The 26,199-nt window shown below is 41.8% G+C and overlaps 1 protein-coding gene across 3 annotated transcripts in view; it reads left to right on the top strand.

Moving 5' to 3' along the window:
- phf24 (PHD finger protein 24) overlaps positions 1-26,199 on the top strand; it is a 61,561-nt gene that overhangs the window by 19,567 nt on the left and 15,795 nt on the right. For all 3 annotated transcript variants that reach the window (XM_054744166.2, XM_054744167.2, XM_054744165.2), the window contains 2 exons: positions 10,015-10,436; positions 17,728-17,913. In XM_054744166.2, the coding sequence (XP_054600141.1) occupies positions 10,017-10,436; positions 17,728-17,913 (606 nt within the window). In that variant the 5' untranslated portion in view covers positions 10,015-10,016. The remainder of the gene's footprint in view (positions 1-10,014; positions 10,437-17,727; positions 17,914-26,199) is intronic.

The raw sequence follows: 26,199 nt of genomic DNA, 5'->3' as shown, positions 1-26,199 counted from the left end.
GGTGCATATTAGACCGATAAAGCATTCCAATTCTAACAAACTATACGTTCCTCTGAGTTACTGTTCCACTTTTGACAAGCTCTACTATCCTCTGATGCAAAGAACACAGATAATTTGCTGTGGCCCCCCTGGAGGGAAAAGCCAAAAGAAGACTTTTCTCTGATACACCATTCCATTACTGACTAAATGGACATCTGTGGCTGTGATGCTTTCATCAAAAAAGTATATAAAAACTCTCTCTTCCTATAGTCTGACATTTCTGCTGCTGTAAGGTCTTATTTATTTAAAAAAATATACTTCACATCAACATAAAAAGCACAACAGGACCTACACATTCTCCGCTGGCTGAAAAGAGTCAGTGTCCGCCCACCGATCCTCACGACATCTACAGAGGCACCATTGAGAGTGTGCTGACCAAATGCATCACTGTCTGGTATGGAAATTGCAGTGCTGTTGACCTAAAGATCCCCAGTGGACAGTGAACACAGCTCCAAAGATCATCAGTGCCTCTTCTCCCCTCCATCGTGGATGTTTTTCTGACACATTGCTCCAGCAGAACAATTAACGTCACAAAGGACTCCAACCATCTTTCTCAAAAACTCTTTCAGCTCATGGGAAGACGATACCGGAGCAGTAGCTCAGGAGGTAGAGCAAATTGTCCTGAAATCGGGAGGTTGTAGGATTGATCCCAGCTCCTACCAGAGAATGCTGCTGTTGTGTCCTTGGGCAAGACACCTACACCTCCTTGCCTGCTCGTGTTGGTCAGAAGGACTGGTGGCACCAGTGTCCTGCAGTATCACTTCCAGGGCAGTTGAGGCTACATTGTAGCTCATCCCCACCAGCGTTCGATTGTGTGTGTAAATGCATGAATGACTCATTTTGTTGTGAAGCGCCTTGGGGGATTGTAGAACCCTAAGAAGGCGCTATACAAATACAGGCCATATACCATCTAGTATTTATATGAAGCATTGTATAGGTTGTATTTTCCTTTATTTGACTTCACTGTTGTATGTTTGATTATGTATTTTGCTCCACCGTGTGTCCCCACATTTAGTGGAATGACAATAAAGCTTGACTTGACTTAACCCTTTGATGCATGAATTATGAAATCTTCAACCATGATTTTTAAACATTTTATTTTTCATTCATCTTTAGGTGTGAATGAAACAAATTTCAACAAATATTTTTTGTAACATTTAATAATTTACAAATAATTTATTACATGTCCACCTCAGTGGACAGTGTGCATTCTGAACATGAAATATGTTGGCTTGACTTACTGAAGTACAAATGGAGGGGCTCAGTTGCAATAAAGTTTTCAACAGCTGTGCTTAATAGCAAAAATAACAAATTTGAGTACCTGTCCACAGTAGTGACCATCATGCATCAAAGGGTTAAAAGAAAAAAACAAGTTGGGTTTACCTGTCTCTCTACATCTGCCTTACCACTTTATAATTATATTTTCTCATTTTCCTTCACAATGAAATCTACTCAAATAACAGTTTTAAACACATATATGTAGAGTGTGCGGATGTTTGTAGGCCACAGTTTTAATATTGACTCTGTTTACCAGCCAGTATCTGCTTGTTTTACAGACTTCTGTGTATGCAGTCATTTCAAACTCACTCCAAATGGTTTATTGCTATTCAAAAGTAATCCAACTGATGAGATGTAGGCAGCCAATTCACTAACACAAGCCTCAGATTTCTGCATTGATATCAGCATTCTTTGCTAGAGTTGATTAAAAAGTAAATCTGCAACAGTTGAATGGAAAATTGGAATTGAGAAAATGTTTTAATATCCCTAAAAGGAAATTAAAGTGTTTCATCAAATAAAGGCAGGTAGACCCAGCCTTTCATCATAAAGGAGAGTCGTATCCTGGCTCAGGAGTTTGTTATTGCTGCAGGCACCAGTGACCTGAGCTGCCCCTTGTTGCAACAGAGATGAAAATGTCCCCGACTAAAGGTGTTCCAGGTTCATCTGAGTGTTGTGTCAAGGTTTTATTAGTTGTTTATTATTCCATACAGCTTGTGTGATGGTTTTGCAACCTATCTTAAATAAATGAAGAGAGTTTGCTCTTGAACAAGCTTGAATTTATTCATTACAACATGCTGCGTCTACTCTGCATGCTCTCACCTCTACCACACACACAAATTCTTCCTGACTGTCGTAAAGATACTGTAAAGCGAGCCGCTGTCATAACGCACATCCTTTACATCTTCCCCTTTTTCCAAAATAGCACAGAACACAATCACGGCGTACTACAAGTAATGCATGCTGAACCGGAAATGACAATAACTTACCCTACAATCAACCATTATAACAGTCTGTTAACCAAGTCTCACGTTTCCTTTTCCTTGGTACTACGCAGTCTATTTAAGCATAAACAGTTATACATTTCTGATCTGCAAACTGAAAAGAGAATCAAAACGTGTACATTTCCATATCTTTTTATCTTTGTCTTTTCTGTATTTTTATTTATTTATGTATTTTTTTTCTTGAACCATTAGGGTTTACAAATCAAGTCTCTTCACCGGCTTGACAATCCTTCCAGATCTGGTCTGCACAGGACTCTCAGAAGTAGGACCAGATCCATGTGGGATCCCACTAGTGTTCTCTCGCGAGTCTGGTATGCTTTGGCTCCAGCTTGTTGGCATTTCCTGGAGTATTCAGGGTTTGTAGGTGACAACAATGTCGTCTGTATGTGGTTCCTGGCTCAGTCTCAACGACTTGAGACCTTTGCATGATGTTTTGTCCTGTAGCTGTTGCAACAGTAGACTAAGTCTTCTGGTGATCCATTTTGATGAGAACTGAATCTCCTTTCCGCAGTGGTACCAGCGGTCTCACTCCATGATGTTTGTTGTAGTAGTGAGCCTGGCTGCTCTTCTCTTTTGCATCTTTAGCTCTGATGCTGCTCTGATTCGGCCATTGAGGACGCAGATTCTTTGGAAGGATAGGTAGGGTTGTTCTCATTTTCCTGCCCATCGGCAGCTCCACCGGGCTGACACCAGTGCTGCTGTGAGGTGAAGACCTGTAGAACATTAGTGCAAGAAGGGGACCTTTCTGTTGCAAAGTCCTCTTCGCTGTCTGCACGGCACATTCAGCATGCCCATTGCTTTGTGGGTTATGGGGGCTGGAGGTCGTGTGCTTGAAATCCATCTCAGTGGCAAAAGCTTTAAATGTTTCTGAGCTGAACTGGGGTCCATTGTCACTTACGACCTCTTCCGGTATCCCATAACAAGTAAATATAGCTTTCAGTTTCTTGACAACCTGTAAGCTTGTAGTGCAGAATCTCCAAGTATCTGGAGTAGTAGTCTGAGATGATGAGATCATTCAAGTTCATTTTCTTATGCTCACAGAGATCCATAGCTATCTTCATCCACGGTCGCTGAGGAGTAGACAGAAGAGGTTTCCTGTTTTGGGCCCTTCTGTGTTCTCTGCAGTACATGCAGTTCTCCACCTTCTGTGTGATTTGTGATGCTATGCATGGCCACCACACTGATGTGTTCGCTCTCTGTCTGCCCTTGTTAAGACCTTGATGTCCATCATGCACCCTCTCCAGTATTTCAGATCTCATTGTAGCAGGGATTACTATTTTGCTTCCTCTTAAGGATCAGTCAATTGTAAACTGAATGTTCATTCCTCACTGAGAAGTATTTTTGGGCTGTTGTGTACATGTGTTATGTGCTCTGGCCAATCCTCCTCAATGTATCCTCTCACCTCTTGTAGCTGTTCATCGACGGCTGTCGCTGATCTGATGGTTTCTAGCTTGGTCGTTGATGCTGTGACGGCTCCCACCACAGCTGCGATGTATTGTTCCATATCCGTCTGGCTGTCGTCACCATTTTGTTCTCCCAGCAGCGGATCTCTGGACAGAGTATCTGCAACAACTAGAGTCTTTCCAGGAGCATACTCAGCTTCCAGGTTAAACCTCATCAGGCGCATTAAGAGTCTCTGACATCTGATAGGTGTGTTATCCAGGTCTCTGGAGTTCATAAGTGGCACCAGAGGTTTGTGATCTGTGATTAGCTTAAATGCTGGAAAGCCATACAGATCTTTCTCAAATCTTTCACATGCCCACACTCATGCCAAGCATTCTTTCTCGATTAGAGCGTACATTTTTTCTGCTTTGCTTAGCCGTCTGGAGCCGAATGCCACTGGTCGCCACTCCACACCGTGTAGCTGCAACAGGATGCCACCAACAACATAGCTACTTGCATTAGCCGACACCATGGTGCTCCTATTGGCATTATAATAAACCAGAGTTGGTGAAGTAGTGAGAAGCTCTTTAATCCTGCTGAAAGCAGTCTGCTGCGCTGGACCCCACATCCACACAGATGTCCCTTTAAGCAGTTCATACAGTGGCTAGGCAACATTTACCAGATCAGAGATGTATTTCCACAAGTAGTTTATCAAATCAATTGTCTCTTTTTAGCTTTAGACCAGTTGACTCCAGCCTCTCCATGACTTTCTGCAGTTGTTCATCATGCTGCTTCACATTGGTGCCATGCACAATGATATTGTCCATGTAGACTGACACTCCTTGAAGTCCTTCTAGCGTCTCCACCATTTTTCTCTGAAAGATTTCACGAGCACTAGTTATCCCAAAAGCTAAGCATTTAAAACAATACCTTCCATATGGTGTGATGAAGGTGGTCCGTCTTTGGCTCTCTATATCCAGAGGGATCTGCCAGAATCCTGAGGCAGCATCCAGGGAGGAGAAGACAACAGAGTCACTCAGTTGCGTTATCATTTCTTCTGCCATTGGGAGGATGAATCTGTCTCTTTTAACAGCTTGATCAAGTTTTTCATGGTCCACACAAATGCGGGTTTTTTCCAGTCTTTTTTGGAACAGGCACCATCGGCACACACCATTCAGTTGGTTCTGTCACAGCTTCAATTATGTTGTTAGCTTCCATCCTCTCCAGCTCATCTTTTGCAGCTTTTAACAGTGGTATGGGAACTCCATCCATCCATCCATCTTCTGAACCCGCTTTGTCCATGCAGGGTCGCGCGGGGGGGGGGCTGGTGTCTATCTCCAGCAGTCAGCGGGCAAGTAGGTGGGGCACACCCTGGACAGAGAGCCAGTCCATCGCAGGGGAGGTATGGGAACTCTTCGTGCCGTATTTACTGCATAGGGATGTGCATCTTCTTTGATTAATATTTTATCCGGTTGGGTTTTTAGCCATCCAAACTCGTATGCACTGCTGTTGACTTCATACACTTGTTTAATTAAGCCCATTGTTAGAGATGCTTGATGACTGAGCAGATTATTCACATTCTCCCCTATTATTACATATAGCTTGAGGTTGTAAGTTCTGCGGTGAACTCACCCAGGCAGTTTAGGTGTCTCCCTGGTCCGCTTAGCACTTTCCTTGTTTTCTGCAGGATTTCTTTTGATTCCAGTGCTTTGTGCGTCACTTCACTCAGAACGCTGCAGTCAGCTCCAGAATCTGTCTTGAATCTCACTGGCATTCCATCAAGTACTCATCAAGTACTTGTGGCACGCTGTTAACTGAACCCAGGTAGAACTGTTCGTTGTGCACCGTACTTTCTGTGACTTCACTCACCACTCTACTATGGCACACTCCCTCCCAATGTTCTCTTTTCCCACACACGTTGCAGGTGGAGTCTTTAGCAGGGCATCGATCCTGGCAGTTGCAAGGCATCTTAACGCATCTCCCGCAGCACTTGTGGTTGCTGAGTTCCTTCAGTCTTGCGCCCTCATGGTGCTGCCATTTTTGTTTTAATGCTGCTCCTCCACTGTGCTGTTGTTTAATCTCCTGCATTGCAGAGGGTCTTTCTTCTTGCCTGTGAACTTGTAGTTTAACCTCCTCCGACTGTCTCACTTCTTGTATGGTGGTGTCCAGGGTGAGGTTCGGATGCAGCTGCAGTTTCTGTGACAGATCCCTGTCCAGAATCGTCACGACGATTCGGTCCCTTATGTGCTCTTCTCGCTTCGGTCCAAAGTCACAATGCTCTGAGAGTCCATGAAGTGCCCGAATAAACATCTCCACTCGTTCTCCCTGGTGCTGCACTCGTTGATTAAAGCAGGCGCATTCGTGGATGATGTTACGTCTCGGGATGAATTATGAATCAAATTTAGCCATCACTGCTTCGTAATCAGCTTCCTCTTCACTGCTAGCAAATGTAAAGGAGCTCATAATGTTTTCAGCTTCCCTTCCGAGGGCACAAACCAGCGTGCTTACTTGAACCGGGCTGTCCTCTTTGTCCAGTTTCGTTGATATTCTGTATCGGGGGAAGTGCTTCCTCCACTCCGGCCATTCTGCAGGCTTCTCGGAGCAAAAACTCTCCGGTGGCTGAAACTTTGCCATACTCCACCACTTCTGACACCATGTGATGGTTTTGCAACATATCTTAAATGAATGAAGAGAGTTTGCTCTCTAACAAGCTTGAATTTATCCATTAAAACATGCTGCGTCTCCTCTGCATGCTCTAACCTCTAACACACACACAAACTCTTCCTGACTGTCGTAAAGATACCGTAAAGCGAGCCGCTGTCGTAACGCACATCCTTTACAGTTTGGGTTTCTCTTTTCACCACATTAGTCCCTGTGCAGCACCTGTCTTCTTTATCTATTTGTTCTTTTTCTATAAATGCTTCAGTTCCAACAGATATTTTAACCACAGAAGAAAATATGCAACATCTGTTGCTTAAGTGAACACCCTGGTATCTGTAGTCCTCCACTTTGTCTCGCTACAGCTCTGTGGATGACACGCCTGGACATTTCTCCTGTAGTAAAACTGAGGGAACAATAATTTTTAGTACTCTGGCCACCTGCTGAAATGAGTAAAACCCAAGTTCCTCAAACTGCAGTCTGATGGGTTGGTAAAAAAACAAACAAAAAAAAATGGTTATTAACGTATCACACTTCTTCTGTCTCTAAGGGGAGAAACGGCAGTGGAGCCTGAATGGTGCTTACATTCAACACTTTCTTCAAAAATGTAATGCTTTAGGATGCTACAATAGTTCTATTGTTGTTTTAAGGATTTTTGTCTCCAAAAGAATAGAGATTACCACCCATAACTCTTGAATTATTTCTGTGAATCAGAATGAGTTTAAAGACTGGCTGCAGAATCGTCCGCAGCAGTGCAGGGGTTCACTAGCATGGGGATGGAAACATCTGGATCAGCAACCTAGTTTTGCGGCTCCAGCTGCTTTTTCACCTTACTGCTGGAAATAGACAGTTGGAGTGGGAGCATGTGTGTGGTGTGTGTGTGTGTGTGTGTGTGGGGGGGGGGGGGGGGGTAATGCTTACAACTGAGATGTGACAGGAACAGTGTGGGTCCTGTAGGGAGAGAGAAGTCTGTGTGGTGAGATGAACCCGTTGAGATGAACCTAATGAAGAAAAGTGTTCATCTCACTGGATCTTTTCAGGCAAATGTTAGAAATAGGGCAACATTAGCAAAGGATTTTAGGGATATTGCAGTATGTTGTATCAGCTTTAGGAAAAGCTGAGCCATATTTGCTAGAAAACCAGCAAACAGGTGTTCAGTATGAGTCAGACTACAGATGTCAGATTGACAACCTGCTGCAGACTGCAGAGCTAAATGCTGTCAAAAGAGTGGAGATGATTACTGACTTGAGAAAGACCCCAGGCCCTCTTGCTCCCATCTTCCATTCAAATCCAGTAGATACTGTAGAATCCTGCAGCTTCCTGGGAACCATCATCTCTGATTACCCCAGCTCTCTTGTCGCAAAAGCAAAGCAAAGGTTGTTACAGCAAATTCAACTTGCCAGTGGAAATGACTCATCCATCTTTACCTGGCACACCACCGCCACTGTCTAAGACAAAAAGAGGCTCTAGCGTGTCATGTGGTCTGCAGAGAAGGTGGTTGACTGCAATCTCCCTACAAGACCAGTACACCTTCAGAAGCTTAAGTTGGACATGAAAGATTGTGGCTGACCCATCCTACCCTGGACATATACAGAAACCAGTGATTGGTGAACTAACAAAAAAAAATAGTTCATTTTGTTTTGTCAAGCTGACATGTTTTCATAAATTTAAAAAGTAATGTTGATGGTCTCCTCCTCAGCCACTTAAGCTAATAGACCAGGGGTATTCAATTCTGGTCCTGGAGGTCTGGTATCCAGCGTGTTTTAGTGGTTTCTCTGCCCCAACACACTTGATTCAGTGGTTAAATCACCTGTGCAACAGCTCATCAGACTCTAAAGAAACCTGTTAATCACCTGGGGTCTCATTTATCAAACATTGCATCGAATCCTTACTAAAATGGTAGCTCAGCAAAAAAATGTGCCAAGTAGGTTTGTGATCTATCAAACATGGAGTACGCACAGCTGCACGCAATCTCCGCTTCATAAATCAGAGACTAACGAGAATGTTTCTCAGCTGCGTTTTAGTCACATCCCGCCCTCACCACGCCCACTTACTACCATAAATAGTCAATGCAAAATGCCTTATGGATCTCATGCATATACATAAGCCGGCTGTTGCAGCGCTCCACCTATGACATGGTGACCGTAGATCAAGGCAGATCAAGGAAGCGCAATTTCACAGAAGCAGAAATTGAGGTACCTGTGGGTGAGGTGGAGAAATGAAAGGAAGTGCTTTTGCAAAACAAATAAGAGAAAATCCACGGAGTGGCACAGTGTTGCTGAAGCCGTCAATGCTGAGTTCTTCAGAGAGATCTGTGGCGGATAAAAAAAAAAGATCTGATCAGGATTCAATCCCCAGACTCCTAGGTGAAAGTCACTTACGCTAACCAGTCACCCAAACGGAGATCTCCCTTGTTTGAGCAGCCAGGGCACATGATCAATCAGGTTACAGCGACAGGACACTCACACTGTCACAGACGCATGACATTCTGTCTCAATCTGTCCCCCTGCTGATATTCTGCATTCCGTATTCTGCGCTTCAGGCTGTGTGTGTGTGTGCGTGCATGTGTGTGTGTGTGTGTGTGTGTGTGTGTGTGTGTGTGTGTGTGTGTGTGCTTGTGTGTGTGCATGTGGGGGGTCTTGTTCTGTGTGAAAACGAAGCGTTACAAGTGATAATGCTGCAGGATTTCATAATTTTATCCTTCTCAGCAGCAGCACTGCGGGTGCTCTCCATGTCAAAAATGTGCGTAAGCAAGGTCCTTAGTCAACTTAAAGTTGCACACATTTTTCCGCTAAGTTTTCTTTCATAAATCCCAAAGTTTGCATGGAAAGTTGCTTACGCAGTTTTCCGACCCTGTTTTGTGCAAGCTTGATAAATGAGGCCCCTGCTAATTGAAATTGAAAGGTGTGTTGAAACAGTTAAAACTAAAATGTGCTGGATACCAGCCCTTTAGACCCTGGGGTGAACCTCCCTTTTGCCTACAAAACTGCCCTGATACTTTGGGTGTCATTGGACAATCCATTGGAAACATTCTTCATAGTAAGTCCACATTGACACTACAGTATCACACAGTTGCTGCAGAATTTTCAGCCACTTCTAAAATATCCCAAAGAATTTGGACTGGATTGAAATTATGTGATCGTGGAGGCTGTTGGAGTCCAGTGAACTCACTGTTGTCTTCAAGAAAACAGTTTGAGATGAACTTGGTGACATGGTGCATATTCCTGATGGAAGTGGCCATTAGATGGGCCCACTGTGGTCTTAAAGGCATGGACATCGCAACAATACTCATGTGGTCTGTGGTAGCACCAGGTGTGGTCTTCTGCTGCTGTTGTCAATCTGCTTGTTTTGAGTGTTCAGACACAGTGTTCCTCAGACCTTTGCTGGAACCATCTCCAACTATTCTGTCCATGATACTCAACATGTTTCCATCACAAGCAGAAACTTCAGTAGTTTAAAGTAGGTAAAAGTTGCTTAGAGTAAGAAAACTGGATATAATTTGTTTCTAGCCACATTGTAGCCTCATTTAACTGAAATCAGATTGGCTTGTTTGCGAGTGTTACCAGAGCTGTGAGTCAGATGTCTCAGTGGAAACGATAGCTATGAAACATTATTAACAAATTTTGTGCTTCTTTCTCTTTTTGTCTGTCTGCAGCCATGGGAGTGCTTATGTCAAAGAAACAGCAGGTGGAGAAGGTGCAGAAATGCAGCGCCGTCGTCTCTGCCTTTCAAGCGGGACTTAAAGAACGTGCTGCTAAACCTACTGAAGGGGATGCAGAGGAACATGAAGCTCCTGCCAAAACATCAGTCAGCACTGATGAGAAAAACACAGATGAGGAGAAACAGGAGGAGACTGACAATCACGCCGGCCCGTCGACCTCCCAACAGGCCTCGGCTCCAGTCAGGGATGAATGTAAAGTCAACCAGGAGGCTTGGTCAAGGTTACGGGACGGAAAGGGAGTAGAGCCAGAGGAATTAGACAAAACTCATCAGCTTACTCCTCCTGCTTTTGTGCGACCAAAAAGGGAACCTGATGATGATCAGCCAATTGAGATTGAACTGGAAAAGAAAGAGCAGGTATTGCATAATGAGAAACAACTAACTTGTTGTTTAATAAACTCTGCTTTCAAATGAGGTTTTTTTTTTATTTTAGTTTACTGTATTTATGATCTGATCTGTCCAGTGCTATTCTCGAGCAATTTTGTTCTGATTTTCTAAAATTTTCACTTTTGTTATCATTTTCTTTTTAAATTTATTTAATTTTTAACATTTTTCAGCCTCCTGTCTCCTTCTATTTTTGAATTTATGGTTTAGGATTTAAGGTTGCCCCAAATGTTCTAAACAAAGGCCAAATTGTCACATTAGTGGTCCTTGCTGGTCACAAAAATGTAATTTTCCTTTATAATATTATGCACAAAAATAATTTTTGGTAATTTATTCCCATGTGTACTGCTCAAAAACGCTCCAAAAAAAGCATTTTAGTAAAAATGTGAACATTAAAAATATTACTGCAATAGAGAGACAATTCATCAAACAAAATCATTTTGAGGGCTGCAAATGGTCCCCGAGCCGCTCTTTGAACATGCCTGCCTTAAGCACAAGTGATCACATAAGATCACTTATTCTCTGAAGGGCTAAATCGGTTCCACACAGGTCATTTCTGGGGTTTTGACCTAACCATGGAATCCTTAAAATGCATGTGTTTTACTTGTTTACAATAAAAAAATGCAATAAAAAGAAATTTGCTTTTAACTTGGCGCGTAAAAGAGCAAAACAAACTGTTTGTAATCAAGAGTTGAGCTCGTGAATCAGCCAATCTGATTTCAGTTAAATGATTGCCAGTGGGAACACTTGGGCTCTTCTTAATGCACTGGAGCTACACTAACTGGCCACTTTATTGGGTAAACCTGTCCAACTGTGTGTCAATGCAAATTACTAATCAGCCAATAACATGGTCAAGACAATTCACTGCAGTTCAAACCGAGCTGCAGAATGTGAAAAATAAACATGGCATGGTTGTTGGTTCCAGACGGGTTCGTCTGACTATTTCAAAAACTGCTGATCTTCTGGGATTGTCACGCACGATCATCTCTAGGGTTTACAGAGAATGGTCCAAAAAATGGAAAACATCCAGTGAGCAACAGTTCTGAGGGCAAAAATGCCTTGATACCAGAGGTTAGAGGAGAATGGCCAGACTGGTTTGAGTTGATAGAAAGGGAGCCATATAACCCCTCGTTACAACCAAGGTATGCAGAGGGGTGTCTCTGACCACACAAGACGTTGAACCTTGAGGCAAATGGGTTGCAACAGCAGAAGACCACACCAGGTGACACTCCTGTCAGCTAAGAACAAGGAACTGAGGCTACAATTTACACATGCTCACCAAAATTGGACAATAGAAGATTGGAAAAATATTGCCTGGTCTGATGAGCCTTGATTTCTCCTGCGACAATCGGATGGTAAGGTCAGAATTTGGTGTCAACAGCATGAAAGCATGGATCCATCCTGCCTTGTATCAACGGGTCAGGCTGGTGGTGGTGGGGTAATGGTTTGGGGGACATTTTCTTGGCACACTTTGGCCCCTTTAGTACTAATTGATCAACGTTGCAATGCCACAGCCTACCTGAGTATTGTTGCTGAACATATCCATGCCTTTATGACCACAGTGTACCCATCTTCTGATGACTACTTCCAGCAGGATAATGCATCATGACATAAAGCTCCAATAATCTCAGGCTGGTTTCTTGAACATGGCAATGAGTTCACTGTACTCAAACGGCCTCCACAGTCACCAGATCTCAACCCAGTGGAGCACCTTTGGGATGTGGTAGAACGGAAGATTTGCATCATGGATGTGCAGCCGACAAATCTTAAGGCAGTTCTGAAGGCAAAATGAGGTCCAGCTCGGTGGTATCATGGTATACCCATTAAAGTGGCCAGTGAGTGTATATAATAATAATAATAATAATAATAATAATAATAATAATAATAATAATAATAATAATAATAATACATTTTATTTAAAAGCACTTTTCATGGAATTCATTGTCACTGTACAGGGTTTCCCCCAGAAAATGAGGTATAAGCCTGGTGGGCCGCCAGGCCTATACAGGTGCTGGCCAGTAAATTAGAATATCATCAAAAGGTTGAAAATATTTCAGTAATTCCATTCAAAACGTGAAACTTGTACATTATATTCATGCAATGCACACAGACCAATGTATTTCCGATGTTTATTACGTTTAATTTTGATATTTATAGGTGACAACCAATGAAAACATCAAATCTGGTATCTCAGAAAATTAGAATATTCTAAAGGCCAATGAAAAAATGTTTGTTTCTCTAATGTTGGCCAACTGAAAAGAATGAACATGAAAAGAATGTGCATGTATAGCACTCAATACTTAGTCGGGGCTCCTTTTGCCTCAATAACTGCAGTAATGCGGCGTGGCATGGACTCGATCAGTCTGTGGCACTGCTCAGGTGTTATGAGAGCCCAGGTTGCTCTGATAGTCGTCTTCAGCTCCTCTGCATTGTTGGGTCTAGCGTATTGCATCCTCCGCTTCACAATACCCCATAGATTTTCTATGGGGTTAAGGTCAGGCGAGTTTGCTGGCCAATCAAGGACAGGGATACCATGGTCCTTGAACCAGGTGCTGGTGGTTTTGGCACTGTGTGCAGGTGCCAAGTCCTGTTGAAAGGTGAAGTCTGCATCCCCATAAAGTTGGTCAGCAGCAGGAAGCATGAAGTGCTCTAAAACTTCCTGGTAGACGGCTGCATTGACCCTGGACCTCAGGAAACAGAGTGGGCCAACACCGGCAGATGACATGGCACCCCACACCATCACTGACGGTGGAAACTTTACACTGGACCTCATGCAACGTGGATTCTGTGCTTCTCCGCTCTTCCTCCAGACTCTGGGTCCTTGATTTCCAAAGGAAATGCAGAACTTGCTTTCATCAGAAAACATAACTTTGGACCACTCAGCATCAGTCCAGTCCTTTTTGTCCTTGGCCCAGGCGAGACGCTTCTTGCGCTGTTTCATGTTCAAGAGTGGCTTGACACACGGAATGCGACACCTGAATCCCATGTCTTTCATGAGTCTCCTCGTGGTGGTTCTTGAAGCGCTGACTCCAGCTGCAGTCCACTCTTTGTGGATCTCCCCCACATTTTTGAATGGGTTTGTCGACACAATTCTCTGCAGGGTGCGGTTATCCCTAGAGCTTGTACACTTTTTTCTACCACATTTTTTCCGTCCCTTCGCCTGTCTGTTAATGTGCTTGGACACAGAGCTCTGCGAACAGCCAGCTTCTTTAGCAATTACCTTTTGTGTCTTGCCCTCCTTGTGCAAGGTGTCAATGATTGTCTTTTGGACAGCTGTTAAGTCAGAAGTCTTCCCCATGATTGTGGTGCCTTCAAAACAAGACTGAGGGACCTTTTAAAGGCCTTTGCAGGTGTTTTGAGTAAATCAGCTGATTAGAGTGGCAGCAGGTGTCTTCTATATTCAGCCTTTTCAGAATATTCTAATTTTTTGAGATACCAAATTTGGAGTTTTCATTAGTTGTCACTTATGAATATCAAATTTAAATGTAATGAACATTGGAAATACATTGGTCTGTGTGCATTGCATGAATATAATGTACAAGTTTCACGTTTTGAATGGAATTACTGAAATATTTTCAACCTTTTGATGATATTCTAATTTACTGGCCAGCACCTGTAAAGCGCTGGGGGAAATCCTGCTGTACAAGCTGGGTGTCATCTGCAAAGCAATAGAATTGAATGTTAAATTTCCAGAAAATGTGACCAAGCAGTAGAAGGTAAATGATGAAGAGAAGGGGCCCTGGGGCACACTTGTCAATATTTTCTATCAGAAAGAAGGAGAATAAGTTGTTTTTCTTTGAACATCTTAGGTGTGTTCCTGCTGTGTCATATTTCTAATTTCATGCTGTAGTTCTTTTTTTAAAACACAGAACAGTTCTGTGACCTGTTTTCCCACTACGTTTCGTTTGCGGCTGCAAATTTTCTCAGGCTGACGCTGATGGTGGCGTGGATAAACGGAGAAGGAAGTGACGCCACCATCAGCGTCAACCTGATGAAGTTTGCAGCCGCAAACGAAACGTAGCGGGAAAACAGGTAACAAAACTGTTCTGTGTTTTAAAAAAGAACTACAGCATAGAATAAGTTGTTGATTATTGGAAACATCACTCTTTATACCTACAAGGACTGCATCACCTGCTCACCCTTTCTATTAACAAATAATATATTCAAAGGTGCTTTAGAGTTTTTTCAACTTCAGTAGAACTCCACTGGAATGCCCCAAACATAATGTTCCATTATATTTCATATTAAAAATCCACTAAAATGTAAACAAGAACACAAAACCCAACAACCAGTAACTTCATGCCATCTAAAAATAAATTAATCCTTTACCTATTGTACTCACATTTTCATTACATACACATGCAGGTTCCAACTTTTCAAACATAAAGAAAAGGTAAACGTGAAGAAATCTAGTAATCTTTATAGTAACAGAAGCACATCAGTCTTTCTGTGAAGTAGTCTAGGCCAAATGCAAAAGGTGAGGAAATTTGAGTGAGATATATATATATATATATATATTTTTTTTTCGTTTTTCTTTTTGTCTCACAACCTGCAGCATGTTGTTGATGTTGTTGTGTGCTTCCCACAACAAGCACGTTGTGGGCGTATTGCTTTGGCTTTGTCTAAAAAGTGACTATTTCCAAGGTGAAGCCAACTAGCAGGGGAGGGTGTTCGCAGGAGCAGAAACACCAGCAGGTTCTAATTTAGAAGAAAGTAAACATCACGTGATTAATTTCTGTAATTTGACAGTAATAATAAAACATTTCTAATGAGCAGATGACAGAAGATAAAAAATGTGTCTTCGTAACTCCCAAATACAAATCATTTCATTTATATGGACTGAATGTTAATTTTCTAATTCAAAATGTATTAAGTTGTTAAACAAATTCAGAAGGAACAAGAAAATGTTACATAACTATACAAACTTAGAAGAAACTAGAATTTGATACCGGCAACATACCCAAGTAATCAGAAAGTGATGTGTACCACTGTGAAGCATCGTCATTCCTTTAATTACATAGGTTTAAGAACTCAGAATGACAGGTGGGAAGGAGGAATTGTCTTGATTCCTTCTCAAAAGATCAAGTTTGTTATGGTTGTTCTCTGGTTCTTTCCTTTGGGAAAAGCAGAAGACAGAACTGCGCTCCAAGGCAGGCCAGGTACACATTCACTATTTATGAAGTAACCTTTTTTATAGGTCAGGGTACCATTTTCTCGAAATAACCACAAACCTCAAGAGGAGAGAAATGTTACCTTAGTGTAAAAATACATCTCATGAATTCTTGTATTTGAAGAGGCACCTCCAGCAGTGGAGTCAATGGCCATACATGCATTTGTTGCACCCTCACTGGACCTCCTGGCTGCAATGCATCATGTTTTTATTGAGTTAAAGAAAGGAGATTCAACAAGTCATTCTTTGTCTGTTAGGCGTAGAACATCTGCAAAAACAAGAATTGAGTGTGGGCTTAATATAGAGGACTTAGCTTAACATTGCACTTTAACATTGCATTTTTTAGTTTTACCTTGTTAGTTAAAAAGCCTCGACGGTCGTCTCCTCAGCCTCTTCTGCCACCTTTTTGGTGGGATCCTAAGACATTCTCAGGGTACTCAAGTGATATGATTCCTTTAACATGTCCTGGTTCAGCCCAACAGTCATCTCTCCATCTGACAAGCCCAAAACTCCACCCTAGGTTTGGTCAGAGGCATCCTGGCCAAATGTCTGAATGACTTCAGTAGGTTTCTCGGGAAAAAAAAAAAAAGCAGCAGCCATGCTACTCTGAATCCCTCCCAGATGTTCGAGCTCCTCGCCCCATCTTTAAGGTTGAGTCTGACCACTTAGTAGGGAAAACTAAATGTGGTCTCCTTTTATCCAGATCATTACCCAAAGCCCATGGATGATGGGTTGGAGATGAACCAGTTAAAATAAAATCAAATTTTTAGCACAATATCACATCAGCAACCACATGGTGCCCTGCTCCACATGTCCAGCTTCCACTCCTTCCTTTGCCCACTTGCAAGCAAGACTCTGGTACCTAAACTTCACCTGATATAGTACATCTAGCAAATCTCCTAAAATACTGTTAAGGCTTTTATTCTGATGTTCTACTCCAAGAACATCTATGGCCTCATCTGGCTAGCCCTTTAAAATGTTTCTAAAGACACTGCTAATTATGCATCTTTATTAATATTCTAAGATATTTTCACGTCACCCACTGTATCCAATCACAGATGTTGGCTTTTCCATTTTTGACATAAAACAACATGGAGGAAATTCCTCATCTTTGGAAACCGGAATTAAATGTCAATTTTTTTTCAAAGAATGATGAGATTTGTACTAATCTAACCACAGAACCTGTGTTAAATTACTCCCCATCCATCTGTGATTTCTTCCAGCATTCAGGTTACATTTCTGGGTGTAGTGACTCAGTGGGTTGAGTTTTCTAAGGTGGCCTCTACTCTTTGTGTATGTATTGACTAGCAAGTCACAACAGTTTCTGATGCAGGGTTACTTGAGCACTTCAAAGGTCAAACAAATCCAGATTAAGATTTTTGTTTTTCGACTTTTCATTTTTATGTATTTATTTTTTACTTGCATTCCTTTTAACTTTAATAAAGTTTGATTCTGGGTTCAAGTTTAAAAAAAATTTCCAAGTACAATGAGTTTGATCAGGGAAGTCACAAAAGCAGTTTAAACTGCTGTTGTATCTGATGAAACAAATGATGAACAATATAAAATGTTGTAGTTAGCCTGCATGTGACAAATTAATCGGCCATCCTAGATCACAATTTGGATCAAGATAGATTCTTTTCAGGTAGCCCCCCCTCCCCCCCCCCCCCCCAAAACTATCCTCTCCCACACACCCAGTAAAGTACACTGAAAAGAAAAATATCAAAATGCAGAGACCTCTAAATTGTTCACTTTTTAGGCCAAAAGCCCAACACTGAGTTCCCTCCGAGACATTCTGTGTAACGGCAAAACACCTTACAGCCATATTTTAATTATATTCCTCTCTGCCCTCTTCTTGACACACAGCTTTTAACATCCCTTTTGAACAAGGCCATTTGGAAGAGCTATAAACACTCTTGTCTGCATGAATAGCTGGAAATCATGCATTATCCATCTGAACAAAAGGCAATTATTACTGTGTTAGTGCTGTGTTACATAAATTCAAGCCAGTGCCTTACTTTTTTCAGATTCCCTCTTTAAACAAACATCTAAATGAAAATGGGAGATTAGAAATTTTGGCTCTGCTCTCCTCGACAGCCACCCAGCGATGAGATGTGCGACGTTTGCGAGGTGTGGACGGCCGACGACTTGTACACCTGCAGGATCTGCACGCGAGTGTTTCACGACGGCTGCTTGAGGGAGCTGGGCTACCTGCGAGCTGAGGCCCTGCAGGAGATGAAAGATACAGCCCACACTGATACTGGCTGGAGTTGCTACTACTGTGTGAGTCATCATCAACTACTGGACATCCAGCATGCAGCTAATTTACCATGCAAATGTGGCAAGTAGACCCTCAAACAAAAAGGCGATATGGTGGTGGTGTTCAGTATAAAATGCTGAGATTTTGTGTGCAGATGCATTCAAGATTAACTGAATGCATACAGGTGCTGGCCAGTAAATTAGAATATCATCAAAAGGTTGAAAATATTTCAGTAATTCCATTCAAAACGTGAAACTTGTACATTATATTCATGCAATGCACACAGACCAATGTATTTCCAATGTTCATTACATTTAAATTTGATATTCATAAGTGACAACTAATGAAAACTCCAAATTTGGTATCTCAAAAAATTAGAATATTCTGAAAAGGCTGAATATAGAAGACACCTGCTGCCACTCTAATCAGCTGATTTACTCAAAACACCTGCAAAGGCCTTTAAAAGGTCCCTCAGTCTTGTTTTGAAGGCACCACAATCATGGGGAAGACTTCTGACTTAACAGCTGTCCAAAAGACAATCATTGACACCTTGCACAAGGAGGGCAAGACACAAAAGGTAATTGCTAAAGAAGCTGGCTGTTCGCAGAGCTCTGTGTCCAAGCACATTAACAGACAGGCGAAGGGACGGAAAAAATGTGGTAGAAAAAAGTGTACAAGCTCTAGGGATAACCGCACCCTGCAGAGAATTGTGTCGACAAACCCATTCAAAAATGTGGGGGAGATCCACAAAGAGTGGACTGCAGCTGGAGTCAGCGCTTCAAGAACCACCACGAGGAGACTCATGAAAGACATGGGATTCAGGTGTCGCATTCCGTGTGTCAAGCCACTCTTGAACATGAAACAGCGCAAGAAGCGTCTCGCCTGGGCCAAGGACAAAAAGGACTGGACTGATGCTGAGTGGTCCAAAGTTATGTTTTCTGATGAAAGCAAGTTCTGCATTTCCTTTGGAAATCAAGGACCCAGAGTCTGGAGGAAGAGCGGAGAAGCACAGAATCCACGTTGCATGAGGTCCAGTGTAAAGTTTCCACCGTCAGTGATGGTGTGGGGTGCCATGTCATCTGCCGGTGTTGGCCCACTCTGTTTCCTGAGGTCCAGGGTCAATGCAGCCGTCTACCAGGAAGTTTTAGAGCACTTCATGCTTCCTGCTGCTGACCAACTTTATGGGGATGCAGACTTCACCTTTCAACAGGACTTGGCACCTGCACACAGTGCCAAAACCACCAGCACCTGGTTCAAGGACCATGGTATCCCTGTCCTTGATTGGCCAGCAAACTCGCCTGACCTTAACCCCATAGAAAATCTATGGGGTATTGTGAAGCGGAGGATGCAATACGCTAGACCCAACAATGCAGAGGAGCTGAAGACGACTATCAGAGCAACCTGGGCTCTCATAACACCTGAGCAGTGCCACAGACTGATCGAGTCCATGCCACGCCGCATTACTGCAGTTATTGAGGCAAAAGGAGCCCCGACTAAGTATTGAGTGCTATACATGCACATTCTTTTCATGTTCATTCTTTTCAGTTGGCCAACATTAGAGAAACAAACATTTTTTCATTGGCCTTTAGAATATTCTAATTTTCTGAGATACCAGATTTGATGTTTTCATTGGTTGTCACCTATAAATATCAAAATTAAACGTAATAAACATCGGAAATACATTGGTCTGTGTGCATTGCATGAATATAATGTACAAGTTTCACGTTTTGAATGGAATTACTGAAATATTTTCAACCTTTTGATGATATTCTAATTTACTGGCCAGCACCTGTACAATTACATTTTCTTCTCTTTAACCTAATACATTTTTTTCATCACAACAAATTGGAAACATGATGCAAACAGGGAGGGATCAGACAAAGAGGAGGCCGAAGACCTCTTGATGAATTATATAAATAGAAACCGTGTTCCCTCGCCCGGATGTGGGTCACCGGGGCCCCCCTCTGGAGCCAGGCCTGGAGGTGGAGCACGTTGGCGAGCGCCTGGTGGCCAGGCTTTCACCCATGGAGCCCATGGAGGAATTTTGGGTTTTCATGAGCTGTATGCCAAAATCATCAATATTAGAAACAATAAAAGGCTTGAACTACTTCAGTTGTGTGTAATGAATCTAATATATATGAAAGTCTAATGTTTATCAGTACATTACAGACAATAATGAACTTTATCACAATATGCAATTTTTTTTAGAAGGACCTGTATTTGACTTCTATGAGAAAACTGTGATTTCCTTGAGGGGGCTTTCTACACAAAGGATATTAGTCTACACAAACATGAGGCTAATACACCATTATTTGAAAACTATTACATCTCCATCTCAAATAAAGTGAGGCGTGATTTTGCACACAGCCTCTCATTAGGAACTCAAGAAAAAATGTGTAAAGAGAGACACTGGATGTAGCAATGTAGTTATTCCCAAGCTTAGTGCTTTTGTTCAAGAGCTTCTTCAAAGTGACGCGGGAGCTTTACAGCCTTCTGCTATCCTAAAAACGTAATTTATTTACAAAGGCTTTAAGAAACAGGGATGTCTTCTCAATTTAAAGTAAAATGACTCCTCGTTCTTTATCTGATGAACAAAAATGAGCTTAACAATTATTTCATTGGGAGGAAAGAAATATTTCATTGTAGAATTTGAATCGTTGGCCCTTACAGCTAAAAATAAATGCACATTTTTTCCAGTTATTTGTTACTGCTCTTCCTGCTCCTCTGTTCCTCTGCAGCCTGTCAGATCTGACATTTAATTTCACACTGGCTATAAGCTGAGTTTTTCTTCAAAGTGTTTCTACACTCAGTCTTTAAAGTGGATCACTGCAAGCATGGCTGCAGCCTGCCAGAAACAGGAAGGGTTCATGCACACAATTTATCCTCCCTTGTACATATCAGTTTATTTTGATTTCAGCAGCTGGCTCTTAAACGTGTTAAAGATTGAAGTGACAGTGTCAGCGTTAAGTAGTTTTAGAAGTCTAGTACATTTAAAAGGATGGAACCTAAGAAATTGTGTTTTCACTTTATAATTAAAGAAGCAACTCAGGGATTGATAGCATTTGTAATTCTTACATTCTCCTTAATAAAAGAAACAATTAGGACTTAAAATGTTAACTGATTCTAGGCAGTAAAACCAATTTTACACAGAAAGTTTCTATGAAAGTTTCCATGGAGTCTGTGACATACTTTTTTTTTCATTGCTCTGATTGTCTAATCTCACAGTTGACATTCTTAATCTGTGCACAGGAAGGTTTAACGATGCTGTAGTAAAATGCGAGGTATAATACGTTTTTGTTAATATAACGTTGCAGCAGCGCTAAAGCAGCTGAAAAATTATACTTTGCAATAAATATGAAAAATAATTACATATGAATTGTTTTAGAATAATTTTATTGGCAGAATTCTATCTGGTGGCCTACTTCTTAGTCATTAAAAACATTTTAGGTTTTTCTAGATCCTTGAGTGTCAGTCACTGAAGTGAAAATGATTTTTGTTTAAATTAAGAATGTCTTTTTTTCTCAATTAGTAATTACATCAATAAAATAATCTGCAGCATTTCTTTCAGGACATAATTTAATTGGCAAATTAAATTCCAAAAGATGCAAAACACCCTTCTTTTACAACTTTCTTCAACATAAATGTAGTCTGACTCCATTAGATAAGAAGTCTCAGTCCTAGGTAAACAAAGCTTTAACCTTGTTTATTGCACAACATTTAATTCAGTTCAGTTCAATTCTATTTTATTTATACAGCGCCAAATCACGACAAGAGTCATCTCAAGGCACTTCACATAATAACCATTCCAATCCAGGTCAGTTCATTAAGCCAATCAGAAAAAATGTTTCCTATGTAAGGAACCCAGCAAATTGCATCAAGTCACTGACTAGTGTCAGTGACTTTACAGCAATCCTCACACTAAGCAAGCATATAGCGACAGTGGAGAGGAAAACTCATTTTTAACAGGAAGAAACCTCCAGAGAATCCTGGCTCAGTATAAGCAGCCATCCACCACGACTCACGGGGGATCGAGAAGACAGAGCAGGCACACACACACACACACACACACACACACACACACACACACACACACACACACACACACACACACACACACACACACACACACACACACACACACACACACACACACACACAAACAAACAAACAAACAAACACACACGCACGCACGCACGCACGCACACACACACACACACACACACACACACACACACACACACCAAGCAATGTGTCCATGGTTACACTGTGATTGCTTAGTACATATTCTATTTGGCGAGAGATAAACTTTATTGTATTTATCCTAGTGAATCCATTGTTAGACGGATAAACTAGTATTAGCACATCCAACGTCAAGGAAAGCAAAAATTTATTATCAGGAGAGGGAGAATGTTTAAGTGGTTAGCAGCAGTGTGTTAGACGATGGGCCCCTTCATGAGGCCACCACCGCTCAGCATCATCATTGTAGCTTCTTCTGGGGAGAAAAACACTTAGAGAAAAAAATAAAGTTAATAGCTGAAATTGCAGAAAACAATACAGTTGAAGAGCAGATTGTAGAAGAAAGTAGTAGAATGTGAAAAGTGGTCAGTGTATCCTCCAGCAGTCTAAGCCTATAGCAGCATAACTACAGAGATAACTCTGGATAACCTAGCCTTTTTAGATGGAGCCATATTGGAGGCAGGGCAAGGGAGAGCCGTCTTTACCAACTGTACACTCCACCTCCCTCTATTCCCCCACTTGTCCAGATCTAGGCTAACATCAGATTTTAACTATAGGCCCTATCAAATAAAAATGTTTAAAGCCTATTCTTAAAAGTAGACAAGGTGTCTGCCTCATGGTCTAAGACTGGGAGTTGGTTCCACGGGAAAGGAGCCTGATAACTAAAAGATCTGCCTCCCATCCTAATTTTAGATATTCTGGGAACCACCAGTAAACCTGCAGTCTGAGTGAAGTGCTCGGTTAAGAACGTATGGAACAATCAGATCACTAATGTATGATGGAGCTTGATTATTAAGAGCTTTATATGTGAGAAGAAGGATCCTAAAATCTATTCTGCATTTAACAGGTAGCCAATGTAGGGAAGCTAAGACAGGAGGGATATGATCTCTCTTTTTAATTCTCATCAGAACTCTAGCTGCAGCATTTTGGACAAGCTGAAGACTTTTAACTACATTCTGTGGACTTCCTGAGAGTAATGAATTACAGTAATCCTGTCTTGATGTAATAAATGCATGAACTAGATTTTCAGCATCACTCCTGGAAACGATGCTTCTAATCTTAGCAATATTACGAAGGTGGAAAAAGGAAATCCTTCAAACCTGTTTAACCTGGGATTTGAATGACATGTCCTGGTCAAAGATAACACCAAGGTTCCTTACTTTGTTCTCAGAGATTAATGTAATGCCATTCAGGTCAGGTGATTGACTAAGCAATTTCCTTTTCTGGATTTCTGGTCCAAAGACGAGAACTTCCGTCTTGTCTTGATTTAAAGGAAAAAGTTTAGAGTCATCCAATTTTGTATGTCCTCAAGAAAAGCCTGTAATCTACCCAACCGATTAGGTTCATCAGGGTTAATGGATAAATATAACTGAGTATCGTCAGCATAACAGTGGAAGTTTATCCCATGCTGTCTAATGATTTTACCAATTGGGAGCATATACCAAGTAAAAAGAATTGGTCCAAGCACTGAACCCTGTGGTACTCCACAAGTAACCTTGTAGTATGTAGACGATTTGTCATGTACATTTACAAAATGAAATTTGTCAGACAGGTAGGATTTAAACCAGCCTAGCGCCGTTCCTTTGATCCCTACAACATGTTCAAGTCTTTCTAAAAGAACATTGTGATCAACTGTGTCAAAGGCAGCACTGACATCTAACAAGACTAGAACAGACACAAGATTCTTGTCTGAGGCCATGAGAATATAATTTGTAACTCTCACTAACGCAGTTTCAGTGCTGTGATACTCTCTAAAACCAGACTGAAATTCCTCAAACAGAGCATTAGTGTTTAAATGCTCACATACTTGGATGGCCACTATTTTCTCCAGGACTTTGGATAAAAATGGATGGTTAGATATTGGTCTATAATTCATTGGGTCATCTGGATCCAGAGAAGGCTTCTTAAGTGAAGGTTTGATTACAGCAACCTTAAAATCCTGTGGCACATATCCATTTACTAAAGATAGATTGATTATATCCAGAATGGGGGCAGTAACCAAAGGAAATGCTTCTTTAAATAATTTGGTTGTGATTGGATCCAAAATGCAAGTTGAAGGTTTAGATGAAGCTAATATTTTTGATAAATCTGAAAGCTCAACTGGATCATAACGGTTCAAGCACAGATGAGGTTCTACAGTCACCTCTGATGCTGCCTCACTTACCGAGGAAGAAGAAATCGCATTAGGGAGGATGCTAAAGATTTTGTTTCTAATGGATTTAATTTTACTTGTAAAAAATCCCATGAAGTCATTGCTGCTGAGGGCTAAGGGAATAGATGGCTCAGAGCTATGATGGTGTAAGTTTAGCAACTGTACTGAAAAGAAATTTAGATTATGCTTATTCTCCTCAATTAATGCTGAGAAATAAGCAGTTCTAGTTTGTCTAAGCTTATTTTTATAAAGCACAAGACTATTTTTCCAGGATAGGTAGGCCTACTCATGGTACGTAGAGCGCCATGTTTTCTCCAGTTTCTTAAGAGTTTTGTTTTAAGGCTCGTAAATGAGAATTAAACCAGGGAGCCAACTTGCTGTCCCTAATTACCTTCTTTTTTAAAGGGGCAACATCATCTAATGCCACACGTAAAGAGGAATTAACATGATGAACTAAGGCATCAATTTGTGAGGGGCTAGAACTGAAAATATTGCCCTCTGCTACATGCCTCTGAGATGCTGAGGACAGTAAGATGGAACAGTTGATTTAAAATCAGACCAGGTTTTCCCCAAAAAGTTTTCCAATTATCAATGTTGCCCACGTTGTTTTCAGGACACCACCTAGACAACCAGCGGTTGAAGGACAGCATGCGGCTAAACATGTCATCACTGGTCTGATCAGGCAGGGGGCCAGAGAAAATCACGGAGTCCGACAATGCTTTGGCAAACTTACACACCGAAGCAACATTAATTTTAGTGACCTCGAATTGGCGTAACCGGGTGTCGTTACCGCCAGCGTGAAAAACAGTCTTACTGTATTTGCGCTTATCCTTAGCCAGCAGTTTCAGATAAGATTTAATGTTGCCCGCTCTGGCCCCAGGTAAACATTTAACTATGGTTGCTGGAGTCTCTAATGCCACGTTTCTGACTATGGAGCTGCCAATGATCAGAGCCGGCTTGTCAGTGGGTGCGTCACTGAGCGGGGAAAATCTGTTAGAAACGTGGATGGGTTGGTAGTGGCCCACGGGCTGGGTTCTATGCTTCCTGCGTACTGTCACCCAGCCGGCCTGAGGTCCCGGCTGCTCGGGTTCTGCTGGAGGATCGCTATGGGGTGGTTCTGAGCTAGGTAGCCCCGCGCTAGCTAAGTAGCTACGGCTGTTTACGGGCTTTTCAACAGCCCAGAGCCGGGCCTCCAATTCCGACACCCTCGCCTCCAAAGCTACAAAAATGCTACATTTATTACACGTACCATTATCGCTAAAGGAGGCAGAGGAATAACTAAACATCTGACACAGAGAGCAAGAGATAAGAGACGGGAAAGCAGAGACAGAAGTAGCCATAGCCGTGCTGAGGCTAAGCTAACTGGACGAGCAAACTGTTCAACACCAAATAAACTGTGTGCGAACTCAAATGGTTCCCTAAAAGCTAGGTGGAACAACAGACAATGCATGTTTTAGCCTGCTTATGTGCTACAATAACTCAGAGATCTCCTAGTACAGAGAAATTAAATCAGTTTTAGCAAGCCACAAACACCAAACAGCTACACGTAGTGCCACACTGAAAACAGGAAACAGGAAACGCTTTACCGCCAGGGAGAGTCCTGTCTCAAGTCATCTGTCTCAAACATGAACAGACTGAGAGCATAGGTTGTGTGCCAACCAATCTCACTTCAGGCAACACATACGTGCATGAAGCTGCAGGCTGCAATCAGTTCCCTCCAGACAGATATGTTTTCAGTGACACTGCTTCTATAAATATGCAATTGCTTGTGAAAAACATACATGTCTGCATTAAAAACAGAGCAAAAAAATATGCAGAACATCTGTCTGTTTGTAGTCACATTTGAGTTTTCCAATTCAACTGTTTATTAGTATAAACTGTTCAAAAAACTTGAAGGAGCTTTTGAATACTTCAGATACTT

The sequence above is a fragment of the Nothobranchius furzeri genome, chromosome 6, assembly GCF_043380555.1.
Source record: "Nothobranchius furzeri strain GRZ-AD chromosome 6, NfurGRZ-RIMD1, whole genome shotgun sequence".
NCBI classification, from domain to species: domain Eukaryota; kingdom Metazoa; phylum Chordata; class Actinopteri; order Cyprinodontiformes; family Nothobranchiidae; genus Nothobranchius; species Nothobranchius furzeri.
Note: the sequence above shows the minus strand (reverse complement) of the source record. Positions and strands in the feature narration are given on the sequence as shown.